This window comes from Scyliorhinus canicula, chromosome 2 (genome assembly GCF_902713615.1).
Source record: "Scyliorhinus canicula chromosome 2, sScyCan1.1, whole genome shotgun sequence".
Taxonomy (NCBI): Eukaryota; Metazoa; Chordata; class Chondrichthyes; order Carcharhiniformes; family Scyliorhinidae; genus Scyliorhinus; species Scyliorhinus canicula.
Window position 1 is genome coordinate 51,365,664 of NC_052147.1, and position 20,656 is coordinate 51,386,319.

The following is a 20,656-nucleotide window of genomic DNA, read 5'->3' on the forward strand; positions in this document are numbered from 1 at the left end:
AGCATTTGGCAATGGTGGGGATTCATTGAGTAAGAGTTTTTTTCTGAGACGAGACCGGTCAGCTAATTAACATTGCAGCTACTCATGTTGTTTGGGAGGTGAAATGTGAGGTTATTCACTGCAAATGTGAGGTTATCCACATTGGTGGCAAAAACAGTAAGGCAGATTATTATGCGAATGGTGGCAGTTTAGGAAAAGGAGAAGTGCAACCAGTCCTGGATGTCATGCTGGAACAGTCACTGAAGGTTGGTACGCCCAGTGAGGGCGTAAACCAGATTGCATCAGGTGCCACGGGCATCGCACTCTGTAAGGCACCCAGCACATACCTCATTTAGGGGCTCTCTCATTCTCCCTGCACATCCTACTATCCATCTGTCAAAACGAAGGCAGAGAATTGTCCCCCCCCCCCCCCCCCCCCAGTATAAATCATTGTCAAAACTGCGTGTGCAACTATCAGATACAGTTGAAGTTAACGAAGGCCACAATTGAGTGTTAAAAATGCATTGGAAGAAACACCTGATCAGTTAACAATTCCATTGTAATGCTTTATAAGTTTTGTTAGTGTCCAGAAAAACCACATAGGCTCTTAGATTTAACATGGTGGTTAGGATTGAGGCGTAGGATATGGCTGAAATGCAAATGTATACATTGTCATAATATACATCCAGGTTTATGATGGTGTGCAGACAGGCAGTAATTGACACACAGGATGACCAGTGAATACACAGAACACAGCAGCCAATCACCAGACAGGACACGACCACTATAAAGCCAGAGGGCACTAGTTTTCCCGCTCTCTTGGGATCCAGCCTCTGAGACAGACAGAGCTCGTGAGTAGCAACTAGAACATCCACCATGTGGTAGTAAGATAGTCTGGTCAGGTTAGCCTCAGGTCTCCAGTCAAATCAACATAGTGTCAACCCACAGTTAAAGCATGTATTATAGTTAAGTGTTCAATAAAATAGAGTTGCATTTCTTCAAGTGCTGGAAGCCTGTCTCTCTCACCACTGCAGTAAACGCAGTCCTCGCAGACCCAGCTTACCCAACACGTCATACGTTTTGTATTCATTTCCACTATTTAAGATGATGTAGCACTAGGTATAAATGGTATACATTTTGATTCTTTGAATGTAAATGCTTCAATGGCCTCAGTTCGGTTTGAGGTACTAAAGATTGATCAGGTTGCTGGATCTGATGACATTTAACTATGAATGCTGTAGAAAATCAGAAAGGTACTATGCAAGCCATCAATTTAGCTGACCAATGGCTCTTTGAGAACTGGATTAGTTTGGATAACTGAAGAACGGCCTTGATGCATTTATGCTTGCACACATGTGCCAAGCCCCGTTCACTGATGTTGAGATAAGAACACAAGAACAGAAGTAGGCTATTCCACCCCTTGAGCTTGTTCTGCCATTATGGCAGATCTGTATCATCATTTACCCAGTTTTATTCCACATCTTTTAAGAACCACTCTGTAATTCATGTTTTTAAATTGGCTTGAATTACATATTTAAACTGTTGCATAATGAATGTGCAGCTATACTAAAGGCGAATGATTTAAAGTTTGAAATAATATGCCATCCAGCACAAATATTTTTCACTTAAGAGGCATTGTTTTGCTGATGTTTGGGGACTTAAATGATTAATACAATGGAAAACAATGTGACAGTGGACTCAGAAAAGCATTTTCTTAGAGCTCCTGTGATCTGGTGCGGGGGGGCTTTGGGAGGAGGGAGAGAAATAACGAGTGGGCACGAGAGGTGGGAAGAAAGGGAGAGTAGGCATGAGGGGGTGAGAAGGAAAAGAGAGAGTGGACATGAGGGTTGGGAAGGAAGAGAGCGAGTGTGCGCAAGAGGTGGGCTTCGGCCTACAGATCCCAGGGTGGGGGTCTGAAAATGAAGCCGAGTAAGGGCCCCACAAACTGTAAATCCACCTCTGTTCCAGAGCTCTGGCCAACATTTATCCCAGAGCCAACACATATAGAAACATAATTTGGTCATTTATTCTTGTGGGGGTCTCGCATGTGCAGACTGAAAACGGTTTCCATTACTGCAGTGATTACACTTCAAAAATACTTAAAGCTGCTGTAAAACACTTTTACATACAAGCCTTTCTGGAGTAAGAAAAACACCAATTTATTTCTGCTAGCTTACAAATTCCTATTTGTGGACTGTTAGCTTGTTCAATCTCAATTTGGTTGCATATCCTATACAATGTAATGCATCAAGGACAGAACTACACAATCTAGGGTGGCACTGTGGTGCAGTGGTTAGCACAGCTGCCTCACGCGGTTGAAGACCCGGGTTTGATCCCGGCCTTGGGTCACTGTCCGTGTGGAGTTTGCACATTCTCTCGGTGTCTGAGTGGGTCTCACTCCCACAACCCAAAGATGTGCAAGGTAGGTGGACAGGCCATGCTAAATTGCCCCTTAATTGTGGAAAGAAAATTGGCGGCTTTAAAATTCACAAAAAAGAACTTCGCAATCTACAGCACAGGAATAGATTATCCAGCTCAAGCAGTCCATGCGGGCGTATGCTGCACACAAACCTCCTTATCTAATTCTTATCAGCACAACCCCATCTTACTTTTCCTTCAGGATTGGTTTGTGAATGATATGAAATATTGACACTGAAGGAAGGGAATGTTTCAAACAGTGAACCGAGAAATATTATCCAAGATATTCTAAAATCACCAAGTAACCTGCTGGAAAATGCAATTTTTCTGTTTTGCTGCAATGAATACCAAATAAATAGATTCAGATATCACTAAGAATCATGGGTGCAAGCCAATATTCATAACAGGAAACCATACTCAAAGAGTGAATTGGCAGTGTCATAACTCTACCTCGGAGGTACTCACCCTTTAAACTAACATCACACTGGACGCACTGAATTTTTCTTAATATCTGCAAAATATACTGTACTAAATTTGAAAGATACTCAGTTGGATGGGCAATGGAGGCTGGCCTTGCCAACAGCACCCACATCCTGTGAATGAAGAAGTTGGTATGAACCTAATCAATTAGCACTCCGCTATGATAACGTTCGCTTAAGTGCCTCTCAAGTGGTTTCCACTTATCCTTGTCAAGGAGCAGCCAACAATTCCAAAGTCTGAAAGGCAGGAAACTAGAAAATTAAGCTGTACAAAAACATCTGCATCCTGATTCACCGACCCAACCATTTCCTGGATTTGAAAGACTGTTTTATTGACCCATAATTTAGGGGGCAAAAGTGCTGTTCTTTTGGCTGGTAATGAGGTGCAACAGGATAAAAATTACAGGATGGAAAATGATCATTGGGCACCTATCCAAGTTCCCACTGTGTGCTCTCAATGTCTAGGCGTCTGCATTAAAAACATGAACGCATCTTAAACTATAATTTTAAAAATGAGTTGGCCATGCAGATTGCATTGAAAATTCAACTTCCACTAATTTCTTGATTGGTTTGGTTTGCTTTAATTTACACGATTCATTCACAGTCAAATCTTGAGACTTCTTACGAGGGAAAACAAGGTCTAAATAAGTTTAGTTCAGCTCAGCATTGGGGTTTGTCAACAGTTTACAGCTCATCCACCCAAACTCCTGAGGCACGGCTGCTCAATCGATTAAGTACTTGTGCCTGGGGCGCAGCAAACCTTAAAAGACATCAGGGTAGTCGGTGGTCCCGGAAGCACTCTCCCACCACCAAATACGTGAAGGTAACAATTGCAGCAAAATCCAAGTTGAATGTCACAGCTGCCAAAGAAATTAGCAGCAATGCCTTCCTTGTTGTTTGAACTTACCACAGTGTTAAACTGCAGCATCTTTCTCTGAAAGCTCCTTAAGAGTCACACAAAAAAAATAACTGCGCTTTGAACCACCCTTTCTTCTGTGCATCTTTAGTGACCACAGACAAGTCCGAGGCAAGTGAACAAGAGAAACAAGATTTATTAAGAATTCATAGGGTACAATACTAGGATCCCAGCCGGCTCGGAGATGTTGACTGTTATATTGCAGATTATTGGAGTATTCATGGGCTAGTCACCCCTCAGCGGGGAAGCTCGTACTCAACCTCATGGGAAGGCTAATTGCTTCTACCACGTAGATCTCGTGCGGGTTATAACAACATCCAAACAGTGAGTGGCTCAGGAGAGGGATATAAAAACTGGCATTGATCTTCTCCACTGCTTTTCTCCAATTGGAATTCCACCACCTTTGGTAGCAGAAAGGATTCTGACTCCACGCGCTCTCAAAATATATCTTAAGTGGGCTCTGTGGGGATAGTCAAGACTTAACAATATGTTGAAAATAAAATAAGAACAGTCTATTTTAAACCTGAATTCCACAAAATGATCATGAAAGGATAATCCTGTGAGGTCAGTCTGCCAAAGTAATGAATACCCACGCTCATGACCTTCCAACACATTCTTTTAGCATGTGAGCTTTTGCTCATCGATGTGGAATTGCTGTGCCACTCCGAGGTATACGGCTGATTCATAGGAACAGGAGTAGGCCATTCAGCCCCTCGTTGCTGTCCCACCATTCAATATGATCATGGCTGATCTGTGACCCAACTCCATCTACCTGCCTTTTATCCATATTTCTTAATATCTTTGCTCAACAAAAATCTATCTTGAATTTAAAACTAACAACTGTTTTAGCTTCAACTGCTGTTTGTGGGAGAGATTTCCAAACGTCTACCACCCTTTGAGTGAAGAGGTTCTTCCGAACATCTCCCTTGAATGGTCTGGCCCTAGTTTTTAGGCCATGCCCCTAGTTTTAGAATCTCCAACCAGGGGAAATAGTTTATCTTTATCTACCCTGTCTTTCCCTGTTAATATCTTGAATATTTCGATCAGATCACTTCTTAACCTTCTAAATTCTAGCGAAAACAGGCCTAATTTGAGTACTCTCGCATCATAATTTAATACCCATGTCCAGATAAACCTACGTTGCACTTCCTCCAAGGCCAAAATACCATTCTGAAGGTGTGGTACCTAGAACTCCTGGGGTCAGAAGTGGGGTTAAACCAGAGATGTGTATTGTTGCAGCAGAACGTTTGTGTCTTTATATTCCAATCCTCTCGATATAAAGGCGAGCATTCCATTAGCCTTTTCGATTATTTTCTGCACCTGTTCCTAGCATTTTAAGGACCTGTGCACCAGAACCCCCAAGTCTCTTTGGACTCCACTGTACCTAACCTCTTTCTATTTGGAAAGTACTCTGCTCTATCCTTTTTGGTCCAAAATGGATAACCTCACACTTGCTTGCATTAAATTCCATTTCCCACAATTTGCCCATTCATCTAGTCTGTCAATATGTCCTTGCAATGTTATGCTATCATCTAGGCGGTCTACATTACCACCTAACTTTGTATCATCCGCAAATTTGGATATTTGACTTCTATGCCATCATCCAAGTCAAATAATAAAAACAAAAAATAAATAAAATAAAAATTAAAAAAAAATAATAATAAAATAATAACCCCCCCACCCCAAAGATCTCTGTGGTACACCACAAGACCTGCCCTTCACGTAATCTTTGCTGGCTGTCCCTGATCAACCAAAATGTTTTGAGGTGTTCAGTTACCTCAGCCCCGTCTATAGACTCCAGCAATTCCCCCACTGCAAATGTTAAGGTAACCGATCTGTAATTCCCTGGTTTCCCTCTTTCACCCTTCTTAAAAAGAGAAGTGACAATCCAGAGGAACTCCTCCCGAGTTTCCCATTGCTATCTAACCACACTTATGTCACTATTTTGGGCCCTGGGGAATTTCACCCCAATCAATCCTACACTTAGGATAGGTTTCAACTAAATGGGAAAAAAGTTCCATAGTGAGCGCATTTAGCTGCGTGTGTCCCAGCGCTCACAGCACCGAGAAACACAACACTATAAAACAGCACTCGGGTTAGATACGGTGCCTCAGCAGGGAACGCGTGGCCGAGGCCACACGTAGCCCCGTTTTGAGCATCAAGGAGGTTTGCTCATCAGGACTCCTCAGTGTAGCGAGAGATTCGGCCGCCATTTTTAAATGGCGTTTCGATCTCTGGAGCCCCCAAAGTGATCTCCAACTTCCCCCCCCTCCCAGCCCCAACACACTATGGGAGCCTCCCCCCTCCCCCAAACACCCGCTCACGGCAGCCTCACAAAAATGTGCCCGCATTCTAGGGGCAAGGCCAGAGGGCCACCCTGCACTGTTCTCAAATACCCTGGGGCCTCCAATGGTCTCGGTACCATTTTGCTTTGTCAATGTTTGTATGGCCCCAGCTGGGGACTCCCCAGGATGATACGTTCGATGACACGGAGAAACGTTTCCGTTAAATCGTGCCCAATATCTCTATTTTCAGCTTTTATGGGCTCTTAACCACCTGGTTTCCCTTTATATAATTATAACATTCCTTCGGATTGATTTTGATGTAGCTTGCAAATTTTACTTTCATAATCCCTTTTAGTAGCTCTTAAAAGCTGCATTGTGACCTTTTACTGGTCTTTGTATCGATCGCATTCTTCTGGATCTGTGCTATATTTTGGATTTTTGTACACCCTTTCTTTTAGTTTTATGCTATCCCTAACTTCTTCAGTTGTCCATGGCTTTTTTTTCTTGTGAGGTGGAGCCTTTTCCTCTCAGGAATACACTAGCTCTGTAACTCGTAAAATATGTTTCTTTAAATATTCTCCGCTGATCTTCAGTCCTTTGATCTTCCAGATCTTACCGTGGACCGTCCCTGTCTCATTCCATTAAAGTCAGCCTTACCAAGTCTAAAATTCTAGTATCTGAATCGTGCTTTCACTTTCAAACGCTACCTTGAATTCAATTATGTTGTGATCACTATTTGTTAAATGTTCCTGCACAGTGAGGCTACTACTTAAATTTAGCTTATTACTTACAACAAAATCTAATATTGTTTGTTCCCTTGTTACATCTGGAATATATTGCTTCAGAAAACTATCCCGGACACATTCCAAAAATTCACTACCTTTCTGACAGGTGCTTGTCTGCCTCTCCCTACGTGCAAGATAAAATCTTCCATTAATACTACTCTGCCTTTGCTACACACTTGCCTAGCTCCAGTGATGGTGCAAGATGGATGACCAATTTGATTATACCACAAAGCACTGTACTTGTATTAACAAAGTCCTCATTCCATTTTATAGGCGAACAAACCATGGCTGGAAAGTCAGAAGGCGCACAGAAGAAGTGGGCTCTGGTGAAGGAAAAGACTGCCGCTTCCAATACAGACAATACAGAGGCCAACCTGGAAAATGCTGAACCTGAACTCTGCATCCGATTGCTGCAAGTCCCAACCGTGGTCAATTATTCAGGCCTAAGGAAGCGACTGGAAAATAGCAGCAATGACTGGATGGTACAGTTTCTGGAGCTCAGTGGACTTGATTTACTGTTAGAGGCCTTGAACAGGCTCTCCGGCAGAGGTGTGGCAAGGATCTCGGATGCCCTCCTCCAGCTCACCTGTGTGAAATGTGTCCGAGCTGTGTTGAACTCTTCAAGTGGCATTGATTACATTGTGAATAATGAAGGCTACGTTCGGAAACTATCACAAGGTATGAAGAGTGAGCGTGCTACGGCACAGTTTCAGTCTGTTGGGAGTGCATAGTAGCTTTTTTTTGTCTGACTTAAACTGCAGCCAAAAATATATCAGAGTTAGATTCTATGGGAAATGAAAACTAGGAATAACAACGAATATACCAAAAAGAATAAAGAAGTTCATCCAAATAATCATTTTCAGCTACATAATAATTAAAGAATTTGTAGCTCAATAAAAGCTATTAACACAAAAAACATCAATTCAATTTACTTGACAATGGCCAAAATTGTAAGTCAAAATAATAATTCAACATAAAGTTAATTGGGCTATACTAAATTGCCACGAGGTGGGATTACAGGGATAGGGTGGGAGATTGGGTTGGGCCTAGGTAGTGTGCTTCTAGGGTCAGTGCAGACTCGATGGCCTGATTGGCCTTCTCCACTGTAGTGATTCTATACGTTATGTGTTAGTCCACTTTTACCATAATATTCCTGACTGAATAGGAATTTGAGTGATATTCCAAGTAATTATTTGATGCAAATCATATTAGTTAAGTAAAAGGAACTCCTTCCACAAAATAAAGTCCGGAATTTTCCTTTGCCTTCTGCATTAAAGTTTAAATTTTATTCGTAGTGGCAATCACACTCCGCTTTCATTCAGGGATATCGAGGGCATGGTCAGAAATAATGAACATTACCAAGAGTGGTGGCTTTTAATGTTGGTTCATATTTTCAACTTTTCTTGATGTATGTAATAATGGCAAGCATGGCAATAAGAAAGAAACACTAAGAGAATATCAAAACAAAGAGAATTGTGTGTTTATTATTTAAATGAACGTGGTTCTGCAGTTAAGGTGAAGATGTGAATCAGGTTGCCTCACAAGAATCTGTCCGAAATCTGAAAGCAATACCCTCGTGTTATATACCTGGGAATACATTCCTGCTGGCTATGCAACACATAATGTGTCGTGACATCAGAGGAGCGTTTGCACGGGCTTTGGGCAGATCACCATTTTGATTGGGTGCGCACGGCCATTAATAAACCTCTCACCGTGTTTCACAAGAATCCAGAGTGTTGTGTGCACCTCCATACCTAAATATAACAGCAGAGAAAACTGGCGATGGGGATGAAGCCAGAAATTGTTGGAAAGAAGATTTTCATCGACTAATTGTGGGACGGCAACATGGAGCAATGGAAGATTCTCGGGATCAGACTCACACACACATGCAAACATCGGGCTAAGAACTGCCGCTGATGTGAAGGTGTAACAAAAGTATTCGGCAGCAACTGTGAGTAAGACGACCAACAGTCAGAGAAAATTTGTTTGCGTTGAAGTGCATGGGGTCTAGGCTGCAGGCACTGTGCACATAGCGAAGCGTTACTGGCTGTGGGGAATGAGGATTTTGAAGGCTGCTGACTCTGCCATTACTCGGTAATAAAGTCAAAATGCACTGGCATAAAACGGAAAGACTTCCCAGTTGCTTGTTCAAGAAATTGTTTGTGCCATTCAATCCAACACAGTTGGAAGGGAAGAGGTGTAGACCCTAGAAGCCGGGATCCAGAAAATGGCAGTAACAACAGGCGCCCTGGACACACTTGATGAGGGTTATGAAACATGGAATTCATGTGAAGAAAGATTGCAATTGGTTTTAGTAGCTAATCAGACACCAGAGGACCTAAAGATTACAACCATCTCTCAGCTCAGTCGGCCATAAAACTGCAGAATCACAGAAACTACTGACCACAGTTGTGCACAAAGGTCTGTTCTGTTAAAGAAGACTTCCTTTTGGAATAACATCTGCAGCTTCCCTTTTTCAAAGACCCATAGATCAAATTCTAAGTGGGTTGAATGGAGTGCAATGTTATTTAGATGTCGTACTCATCACCAGTTCACATGAACAGGAAGACTTGGAGAATTTGGAAGCTACCCCGAAGCAGTTACAGAGCCACAGCCTGAGAGAGTTAAAAAGGAAAAATCTAACCTTTTTCAAGTCATCTATAAATTACCTTGGTCACATCATCAACAAAAATGATTTACACAAAGAACCAAAGAAAATGTCAGCAACCTTAGAAACACCAGGTCCTCAAAATGTGACAATTTAGGCTGCTAGGATTGAACAATTATGTTAAATTTGTGCTGAATCTAGCAACATGATTGAAGCCTTGTTATCAAACAGGCAAGACTCGGGTCAGAAGAATGCGAAAACAATGAAGTCAGAGCTGTTGGTTCATTATAATCTAAAAATTAATTTGTAACTAGCTTGCAATGCCTCGCCCCATGGGGTTGGTGCAGTCAGCCCGCACATTCTGCCTTCAGGAGGGGAACAACCGATAGCTTTTGCTTCATCCACTCTCACTAGCCCAGAAATGCATTACACTCAGCTAGAAAAAGAAGCTTTGAGCATCATTTTCAGTGTAAGAAGGTTCAACCATTACCTTTATGGGCGTCATTTTACCCTTTTGACGGATTATCGGCTCTTGACTACAATCTTTGGGCCATTTAAAGGTATACCTCCTTAGGCAGCTAGCAGATTGCAAAGATGGTCATTGATATTGTCAGCACACACTCACGATATCCAGTGTCGCAAGTCAGACCAGCGTGAAAATGCTGATGCTTAATCATGACTGCCATTACAAGTCAAGCCCCAAAGAACATTTTGTCAATGTTTTACATTTCCTACTTGTGGATAGCGTACGTGTGACTTCTTCTCAACTTCAAAGATATACAAGAACCGATCCAGTAATGGGGAAGGTGATGGACTTGGCGTTCATTGGAAAAATCCAAACGTCAAGCCCTCCATCACATGAAGACTTAAGTTGACAGTGCAGGATGGAGTTCTATTGTAGGGAATCTGTGTGATTATTCCTCCGAGCTTACATAGTAGAGTCCTTGATCAACTGCATGAGGGACATCCTGGTGTGACAAGGATGAAAGAATTAGCACACGGTTATTTTGGGTGGCCAGGATTAGATGCTCAAATCGAAGAGAACGTTGGGTAATGGCAATCCTGTGCAAAACTGGGAACACTCCACCATTTAACTATTTATTATATCTGTGGGAATGGCCAACGCAGCCATGATGGAGAATATACATCGATTATGCTGGTCCACTGGAGGGTCACTTGTTCTTAGTGATTGTGGATTGTGGACCACACTCAAAATGGCCAGAAGCCTCGATAATAAAGCCAACAACGACTGAGCAGGCCATTGGGAAATTAGACAAAGTATTCGCAAGATTCAGAACACTGCAGCAGATTGTCAATGATCATGGCACCAGTTTACTTCAAAGGCGTTTGAGGGGAGTTATTTGTATCAAGATACATATCGCGATAAATGGATTGACCAAATCTTTTGTGCAATCATTAAAGCATTTTATCCAAGCATCAAAGGACATGGGGTCATTATAAAAAAAGAGTAAACAGATTTCTAATATCTTATTGGAACACTGTACATGTTACCACGCAAAGTTCACTGGCAATGCTATTGTTCAAGAGGAAACCCAGTTTGATTTGTAAACTCCAACTGATACTTCAGAGATTGTCAAATGACAAAATCAAGCATAAATTGTGAGGAGGGAGAAAATTCCTAAAAGACGAGTAGTCACCCAGGGAGAGAGAGCATTAGCTGGGAATTACACCCAGGGAGAGAGAGCATTAGCTGGGAATTACACCCAGGGAGAGAGAGCATTAGCTGGGAATTACACCCAGGGAAAGAGAGCATTAGCTGGGAATTACACACAGGGAGAGAGAGCATTAGCTGGGAATTACACTACCAACAAGAAATGGGTACCAGCTATGATCCTAGGAAGGACAGGCCCAATATCATACACCATACAGACACATGATGAAAGAGTTTGGCAACGTCCTGCTGATCAGTTACTTGCTGCATGAAGTGAGTTTGCAGAAACGTCTCAAGAAGGTTCTTTCTACCATTAAAAGATCTGGAGGGCTATAATGTGAAACAGAGACCAGAGACAGTGACGATCTGTTTCTAAGGACTTTTCAATGCCTCTCGTGACAGATACAGAAATAATTACTCAAGAAGTATCATCTACAGAGGCGAGCGAGGGGTGCAGTTTATGAACATGGAGACAAGGTATGTTAGCAGGTCAGTTCTGGAAGGAGGCAGCAGCAAGGGAAATTCTTCAGGTAAGGGATAGGGCCGGGAAGTTGGTGGTGGCCCCAGAGCTGATTAACAAGGTTTTTGAGGAATTCTACGAGAGGTTGTACAGGTCAGAGCCGTCCGGGGGAGACCGTTAGATGCTGGAATTTCTGGATGGGTTGGAGTACCCGAGGCTAGGGGAGGGAGACAGGGCTACATTAGAAGGAGCAATACTGGAGCAGGAGATAAAAGACGCGATTGGGAGGATGCAGTCGGGGAAGGTGGCAGGGCCGGATGGGTTTCTGGTGGAATATTATAAAAAATGTAAGGATAAGTTGGCACCCCTGATGGTAGGAATGTTTGAAGAGGCGATAGGGAAGGGAGTGCTGCCGCAAACCTTGGGGCAGGCATCGATTTCACTGTTGCTTAAAAAGGATAAGGATCCGACTGAGTGTGGGTCGTATAGGCCCATATCACTTCTGAATGTGGACGCAAAAGGTATTGGCAAAGGTACTGGCGGGTAGGTGAGGATCAGACAGGGTTCGTGAAAAGGAGGCAGCTGTTTTCGAATATTAGGAGGGTCTTGAACGTCGTTACGGCACCGGCGGAAGGGAAGGAAACAGAGGTCGTGGTGGCACTGGACGCCGAGAAGGCGTTTGATCGGGTGAAATGGGGGTATCTTATGGCAGTGCTGGAACGGTTTGTATTGGACCAAGATTTGTGAACTGGGTAAAGTTATTATACAAGGAGCCGAAGGAGAGTGTCCACACGAACAATATCAGTTCGAGATACTTCTCTCTCCACCGTGGGACGAGGCAGGGATGTCCTATGTCCCCCCTGCTGTTTGCGCTTGAGCCATTGGCCATCGCATTAAGACATTCAGGAGCATGGAAAGGAATAGTGAGGGGGGGGATAGAGCATAGGGTGTCCTTGTATGCCAACGACTTGCTGCTGTATGTATCGGAGCCGAGTGCGTTGATAGGAGGAATATTGGAGTTGCTGCAGGTATTTGGGTCTTTCTCTGGGTACAAGCTGAACTTGGACAAGAGTGAGTATTTCGTGGTGTCTCAACCGGGGGGTGGGGGCAGGGGTGGTGGGGCTGCCATTCCGTAGAGCAGGGACTCACTTTAGGTATTTGGAGGTTGCCTGGGAGTGGGGGGGGGGGGGGGTTCGCAGATACAACATAACTAGTTTGGTGGGGAGAGTGAAAGCCGACCTGGCGAGGTGGGATGGTCTCCCTCTGTCACTGGCGGGTCAGGTGCAGGTGGTTACAATGAATGTGTTGCCGCGATTTCTGTTTATTTTTCAATGCCTACCGATTTTCCTGCCGAAGTATTTTTTCAGGGAGATTGAGGGGAGGATTACCTCGTTTATATGGGGAGGGAAGGTGGCCAGAGTGAGAAAGGTGCTGCTACAGAGGGGAAGGTAGGCAGGGGGTTTGGGTCTCCCGAACCTGATGTACTACTACTGGGCGGCGAATGTGGAGAAGGTGCGAAGTTTCGCCAACACTTCAGGTTGGGGGCAGGGTCAAGGGAAATGCCGATCCGGGAGAACCACAGATTTGAGCCAAGGAGGTGGGACGGAAACTTTCAGAAATGGGAAGAGAAGGGGATTAAGACTCTAAAAGATTTGTTTCCTCGGTGTCGATTTGCAGGATTGAGGGAGATGGAAGCGAAGTATGGACTGGAGCAGGGAGAAGAAGTGTTTAGGTATATGCAGGTTCGGGACTTTGCCAGGAAGGAGATACAGAGTTTCCCGGAGGAACCGGCCTCCATGTTGTTGGAGGAGGAGCTGGCAGCAAGTGGACTGGAGAAGGGGACAGTGTCAGTGGTATACGGAGCTATGTTGGAAAAGGATAAGGCACCACTGGAGGGGATCAAAGCGAAGTGGGAGGAAGAATTGAGAGAGGTTATAGAAGAGGGGGTCTTGTGTGAGGTGCTCCGGGGAGTGAATGCCTCCACCTCGTGTGCGAGGTTGGGGCTGATACAGCTGAAGGTGGTGTACAGAGCACACCTCACGAGGACGAGGATGAGCCGATTCTTTGAAGGGGTAGAAGATGTGTGTGAACATTGCCGTTCACATGGGGGTGGGGGGGGGGGGGGCGATAATCACGTTCATATGTTTTGGTCCTGCCCAAAGCTAGGGGAGTACTGGAAGGAGGTGTTTAGGGTAATTTCCAAGGTGGTGCGCGTGAAACTGGACCCGGGTCCCCGGGAGGCCATATTCGGGGTGTCGGACCAGCCAGGGTTGGAAACGGGTGCGGAGGCAGATATCATAGCCTTCGCCTTGTTGATCGCCCGAAGTCGGATCCTGCTGGGATGGAGAGCAGCCTCTCCACCCTGTGCCCTGGCGTGGCGAGGGGACCTGTTGGAATACTTGACCCTGGAGAAGGTTAAATTCGAACTGAGGGGAAGCTTGGAGGGGTTCTGTAAGTCATGGGTACTATTTATTATGCACTTTCAAGAACTGGATAACATTGAACATTAGTTTGGGGGGTGGGGGGGGGGGGGAAGAGAGGGCTGTGTATGTTGAAGATGGCTATGGGTAATCCCCGATTCATTTTTTTTCTTTTCTTGTCATTTGTTTATGTTAACATGCGGGCTGATGTTTGGGCATGGTGGGAGGATGGGATCGTTGTTACTGTTATGGGGTTTGAGATATTTGTTGTTGGTTGATTGTTGTTGGAGTAAATTCGGGAGAAAAATTGTGAAAAAGGAGAATAAAAATATTTTTTTTTTTTTTTAAAAAGAAGTACCATCTACAGAAAGGAACGAGGATCCTTCAAAGGTCGCAAGTAGCTGAATTCAAGAATGCCAATTCCTTCCAAAAAGAAATAGACGTCCACCACAGAGATTGTCTTATTGAATTGGACATTGTGTAGAAATTATATTCTGGGGGATCTGTTGTATAAATGATAATTGTTGTCGTTGCACCATTGATGTAAAGGGGGAGGGGTGTTATGTATCAGCAATACATTCCTGTTGGTTCTGAATCACGTGGTGTGTAGCGACGTCAGCAGAGCATTTGCACGGGCCTCGAGAAGATCAGCATCTTGATTGTATGATCAACACATTTAGTAAACTAGTTATCGTATTTTACAAGAATCCAGAGTGTGGGCACCTCCATATATTTTCTCTTTGCAGCAACAAAGCAATATAACACTGTGATGCCAGTTCACAACACCAGTATGGCTCATTACTGATGCTCAAGCATCTTGATTTTCTTTAAACAGTACCTTTTCAAATCAAAGTAACATAAACCTCTCCTCGCACCAAAGTACAAAGTACAACATTCATCTTTAGCTTCTTGGTATTAGTCAACTTCAGCAGAAAATAAGAAATTTGATGGCTTTTAACCGACATTTACACATGTGGTCGATACTGCAAAGCCTAGATCTGCATTCAATTAATATGTACTCCATAACAGGCGCGAATTCCCCTCTTATTACCGACTTTAGAAATTGAATATAAATAAAAAGAATTTGTTGCTCAATATAGTGCTGGCTGAATATCACGCTGCAAATCATCATTTGATTGAGGCTCCAGCAAAAGCACTGGAATGCAGTACATCTGGAAACAAGTAAATATTCCAATTGTAGCCAATGCATCAAGTTACTGACAAACATTAGGCATTTTTTGGCATCAGTTTCTTCCCTTAAGGGGCAGAGAGAAAAGTTCTTTTAAATCCAGCCAAGTTATACTAGTTTCACCAGAGATGGGTCCTGTTGAGCGTCTATTTGAATTTTGTGCTAAAGGGGGTGTGGGTCGGAGAGGGGAAGGTGTCTGACATCTATAAGGTAATGCAGGAGGTGGAGGAGTCGTCAGTGGAGGAGCTGAAGGCTAAATGGGAGGGGGAACTTGGGGAGCAGATAGAGGACGGGACTTGGGCGGATGCCTTGGAGAGAGTCACCTCTTCCTCTTCATGTGTGAGGCTTAGTCTCATCCACTTCAAGGTGCTGCACCGGGCCCACATGTCCGGGACTAGGATGAGTTGGGGGTGAGGACAGACGCACCAGGTGTTCGGGGAGTCCAGCGAATCATGCCCATATGTTCTGGGCATGCCCGGAACTGGAAGAATTCTGGAAGGGGGTGGCGGGGACAGTGTCGAGGGTGGTTGGATCCAGGGTCAAACCAGGTTGGGGACTCGCGATTTTCGGAGTTGCGGTGGAGCCGGGAGTGCAGGAGGCGAAAGAGGCCGGTGTCCTGGCCTTTGCGTCCCTAGTAGCCCGGCGGAGGATCTTGCTGCAGTGGAAGGATGCGAGGCCCCCAAGTGTGGAGACCTGGGTCAATGATATGGCGAGATTTATAAAGTTGGAAAGGGTCAAATTTGCCCTGAGAGGATCAGTACAAGGGTTCTATAAACGGTGGCAGCCTTTTCTGGACTTCCTGGCTCAAAGATAGGTATCTTGGTCAATAGCAGCAGCAACCCAGGGGGGGTGGGGGGGGAGGTTCCTTATTATAGTTTCTATATTTTTTCGCTACGGTTATGTAACTTAACATTGTGTTAACTTAAGTTGTTGTTAATATGTTGGGTTGTTCATTGAGGAGGGGCAAAGGTTCATGATTGTTGTCATTACTGTTATCGTTGGTATTTTAGTATGGTTTGATGTTGTTGTATAAATTCAAAATTTTTCAATAAAAATTATTTAAAAAAAGAAAAAAAAAAGGATTTCGTGCTAAAGAAGAGAAGATTGAGAGGAGACTTGATAGAGGTGTTCAAAATTATGAGATGAGAGGAATCTGTTCCCATTGGTGGAAGGATTGAGAGACCAAAGGACACAGATTTAAAATGATTGCAAAGAACCAATGGCAACACCAGGAAATTAATTTCTATGCAGCAAATGCGCGCATGATCTTGAGTAGATTGCCCGAGAAGGTGATGGACGCAGTGTCAATTGGGGCTTTCAAAAGGGGAAAAAAAAAACCACATAAGGGTAAATAACTGCAGGGTTTTGGGGAAAGGGCGGGAATGTGGGACTAGCTGGATTGCCCTAGTATGGGCCCCGATGGACCAAATGGCCTCCTTCTGTGCTGTGGCCATTCTACAATTCAATAATTCTAAATTAATCAAACGGGTTCAGAGCACAACAGAGCAAGGTCCAGCACAACCCAATCACAAGGCAGTCATAGCAGAATTTCACTGACATTCTGCAGACCAACATTTATGGGAGTACATACATGCTGCAGTCTGCTGCATTTAAACAACTCTGATGCTCACCTCATCTGTGCCTTTTATGCAATCAACGGCATTTTAAGCTGCAAGGGCATTGGATAGCTACTCATGAAATTACCCAACGAGTGAACGATTTTCACTTAATTGACTAAGACTTTGCATCATGACTGCAGAATAATGAGCTGAATTTTGGTCGCAATGGCAAAGGAATGACACTTGCCAAAAACCTCTCACAGACTTTGAGGCTTGGCAGAAGAGACTTGCCCTAATCAGGCATGTATGCCCTCTGCAGGGAATCAGTGCTGTGTGTGAATATAGCAAGCAATAGTAAAGTTCTTCAACCACTGAGACTTAAGGATCCTCGCTGAACTCTGCAGAGTTCAAATCCTCAATAAGAGAGCGGTGAATAAAGATACAATTGAAATGTCAAACAGGAAGTGAAAACAGTGGGAAACAAAGAGAAAAGACTAAAAAATAAATTTCCAATACCAAATTTTGTTCTGAAGGAACGGGACTCCGATTTCTCAGGGCCAGAGAGATTGTTCAACAGTAATTATCCTTTATTGTGCCATTAAAAACTCACTCCCAAATGCACCAACCCCACCTTTCCAGCTGTTTTTCATACGGCTATATCGCAAGTTCACACCATTGGAGCTATTTCAATGCTGAGTCCATGAAAACAACTGTAACAGCAGGATATCAGACAGAACATTTTGGACTTTTGAAATTCACTTGTACATATACATACACTAAGATTTGCCTTCGGCATTTTCTCCATTATATAATTGGGAGTGTTGATAGCCCATTATCAACACCCAGGGGCTGGTTTAGCACAGTGGGCTAAACAGCTGGCTTGTAATGCAGAACAAGGCCAGCAGCGCAGGTTCAATTCCTGCATCAGCCTCCCCGAACAGGCGCTGGAATGTGGCGACTCGGGGCTTTCCACAGTAACTGCATTGAAGCCTACTTGTGACAATAAGTGATTATTATTATTATTCTCATTGCGAATTCCAGACCAGCGCTCAAATTTAGTTAGGTCAGTGGTTAAAAAAATGAGATTTGGATTTAAGAAGTTGTAAAATAACACAAGCAGGTAAGATTTTGTCGTCTGAAGTAGAATTTTTTTTACATCCTAAAGCACAATAATGCAAACTTGTGCTTTACAGCTTTGGACACAGCCAATGTCACAGTGAAGAAACAAGTGTTTGAGCTGTTAGCAGCACTCTCTATCTACTCACTAGAAGGTCATGATCTGGCTTTGGATGCACTGCAACATTACAAGGTAAGCTCTTTTTTTGTAAAATTACTGTTCCAGAAACACACTCCGACAGTATGTCTCCTGCAAGAACACCCTGATCAGTAAACTGATGGCCCTGCCAAATCACTGGACTTTATTGGGAGAGGAGTGGCAACATGTTCAGAATTTCTGTCATTGATCAACAGACAGGATCTTCAAAGAGATTATTGCCTGCTGCAAAAAAATTGCAACAGTCACATTCCCTGCCTCAATCACTACCTAAATGAAACATTACATGCACCCATTATTTAGTTATAAACATTGAAAGAACAAAAACACTGGATCAAAAACTTTATGTAACTTATCATATGAGAGGGGATCTCATAGAAACTTATAAAATTCCAACAAGATTAGCCAGAGTAGATTCAGAAAGAATATTCGCAATGGTCCAGAACTAGGGGTCATAGTTTGAGGATAAGAGGTAAACCTTTTCGGACTAAGGGGAGGAGAAATGTCTTCACCCAGATGGGGGTGGTGAATCTGTGAAAGCATTGTGCGTTTACGAGAAGGAATTCGATATAGCTCTTGGGGCTAACGGTATCAAGGAATGGGGGGGGGGGGGGAAGGTGGGATCAGCCATGATCATAACGAATGGCGGAGCAGGCTCGAAGAGCTGAATGACCGCCTCCTGCTTCTATTTTCTATGTATGTTTCTACGTATGACACCTTTCGTTAAAAGCTGATGAATCTGTGACAATGGTGCAGTGCAATGCTAGTGGAAGGCTGTGTTGGCTCAAAATACCATAAAATAGATTCTCTCAATTTTTTCTGATTACCACCAGTAGTACCTTACTTTTTAAAAAAAACTATTAACTATCCTGTACAGCCAATCTATTTTTACCGATTGAACTCCATCGACTAAGCAGACAAACTATTACACTGTGTTACAGTCAACAAGGCACCAAACAAAAAAATTAAAGAACCATTCCCAGAATCAGCTATTTTTCCGCTTTTAAGCAACATTTAAAAGTGTAATTCAAGCAAGTGAATTTGTTTTGCAATGTTAATGAACTCAATACATAATGAATTTCCGGGGTCCCATTTCAAGCACTCAGTTGCTGATTGTGGTGCCGGATTGTGGGATCCAGCATCAGTAAGGGTGTGGGGCTACTGACAGCTAACCAGACCCTGCGTTTTTGTCCGAACCCCCTGCTTCTCCACCAGCCAGCAACCCCCTCTCCTGTCCTCACTCACCTGTGGCCCGGGTCCCTGGCTGGTCCCGGGCCTCTGGTGAATACATTGCTAACAACTATCCCCATTTATTTTGGGGATGGAGTTTCCACCCCTGGGTTCATTGATCAGGGGAAGGCCTATCGCTGGCCATTTCCTGAGAGGCACTTAACATGGCAGGCTTTTCGCAACAGGGACAAGGCAAGGCTTTCACCAGCTCCCCATCAGCAGGTGAGACAGTCACCTGGATTAAATTCCACCAAATGTTTTCCTTCAGAAGGATGTTCTGCATTTCCCTCGCCAAACCTCCTAACCTTCAACTGGTCTGCCATTTCACATAGTCTCTCTACTCTCAACGTGCAGATTACTAATGAAGACATTTTTGACTACCTGCTTGTTTACCTCATTAGGCAGATATGGTAGAATCGTTGTTAGGTCACTAGCAGTGCAAAGGCCTGGATTGATGATCCGGAGACATGAATTCATAGATTCATAGAATTTCATAGTAATTCTCGTAATTCATAGAATTTACAGTGTAGAAGGAGGCCATTTGGCCCATCGAGTCTGCACCGGGCTCTTGGAAAGAGCACCGTACCCAAGGTCAACACCTCCACCCTATCCCCATAACCCAGTAACCCCACCCAACACTAAGGGTAATTTTGGACACTAAGGGCAATTTATCATGGCCAATCTACCTAACCTGCACATCTTTGGACTGTGGGAGGAAACCGGAGCACCAGGAGGAAACCCACGCACACACAGGGAGGATGTGCAGACTCCACACAGACAATGACCCAAGCCGGAATCGAACCTGGGACCCTGGAGCTGTGAAGCGATTGTGCTATCCACAATGCTACCGTGCTGCCCTTCAAATCCAACCTCAAGTAGCTGGGGAATTTAAATTCAGTTAATGGAATAAAGTAAGCAGAAATAAAAACTTGTATCAGTAGTGGTAATCATGTAGCTAACTAGTGGATGGTTAAAAACACACCTAGCTCACTGGAACGTTTACTTGATCTAGCCTATATGTAACTCCAGACCCACAAAGGTGATTGACAATTAATTGCCCTGTGAAATTGTCTGGCAAGTCACTCAGCAGTTCAGCACCATCTTGTCGGGAACATTTAGGAATGGGCAATACATGACTTTGCCAACACCACCACATCCTGTGAATGGAAAATAAATGGTCCTAGCCTCTTCCAATTTCACTTCCTTCTGGATCGGTCACCAGAATAATCTGTCGTTCAAACTACCTAAAATTGAACTTGGTGACTAGCCATCATTAGGCCTTCCATTTGCCATGTTGCTTTTGATATCAGCAATCTCTTCAACCCTTCCCTCAATTCCACCTTTGATGTATTTGTCGCCTGCAAACATTTTTGCTCTTTCCTT

General features: G+C 43.8%; 1 protein-coding gene across 7 annotated transcripts in view; it reads left to right on the top strand.

Moving 5' to 3' along the window:
* The window catches only part of LOC119953584 (inverted formin-2-like), a 114,936-nt gene that overhangs the window by 39,405 nt on the left and 54,875 nt on the right, over window positions 1–20,656 (top strand). For 6 of the 7 annotated variants that reach the window (XM_038778032.1, XM_038778011.1, XM_038778002.1 and 3 more), the window contains exons 2-3: window positions 7,136–7,540; window positions 17,964–18,079. In XM_038778032.1, the coding sequence (XP_038633960.1) occupies window positions 7,147–7,540; window positions 17,964–18,079 (510 nt within the window). In that variant the 5' untranslated portion in view covers window positions 7,136–7,146. The remainder of the gene's footprint in view (window positions 1–7,135; window positions 7,541–17,963; window positions 18,080–20,656) is intronic. The other variant, XM_038778020.1, reaches the window with a different exon arrangement.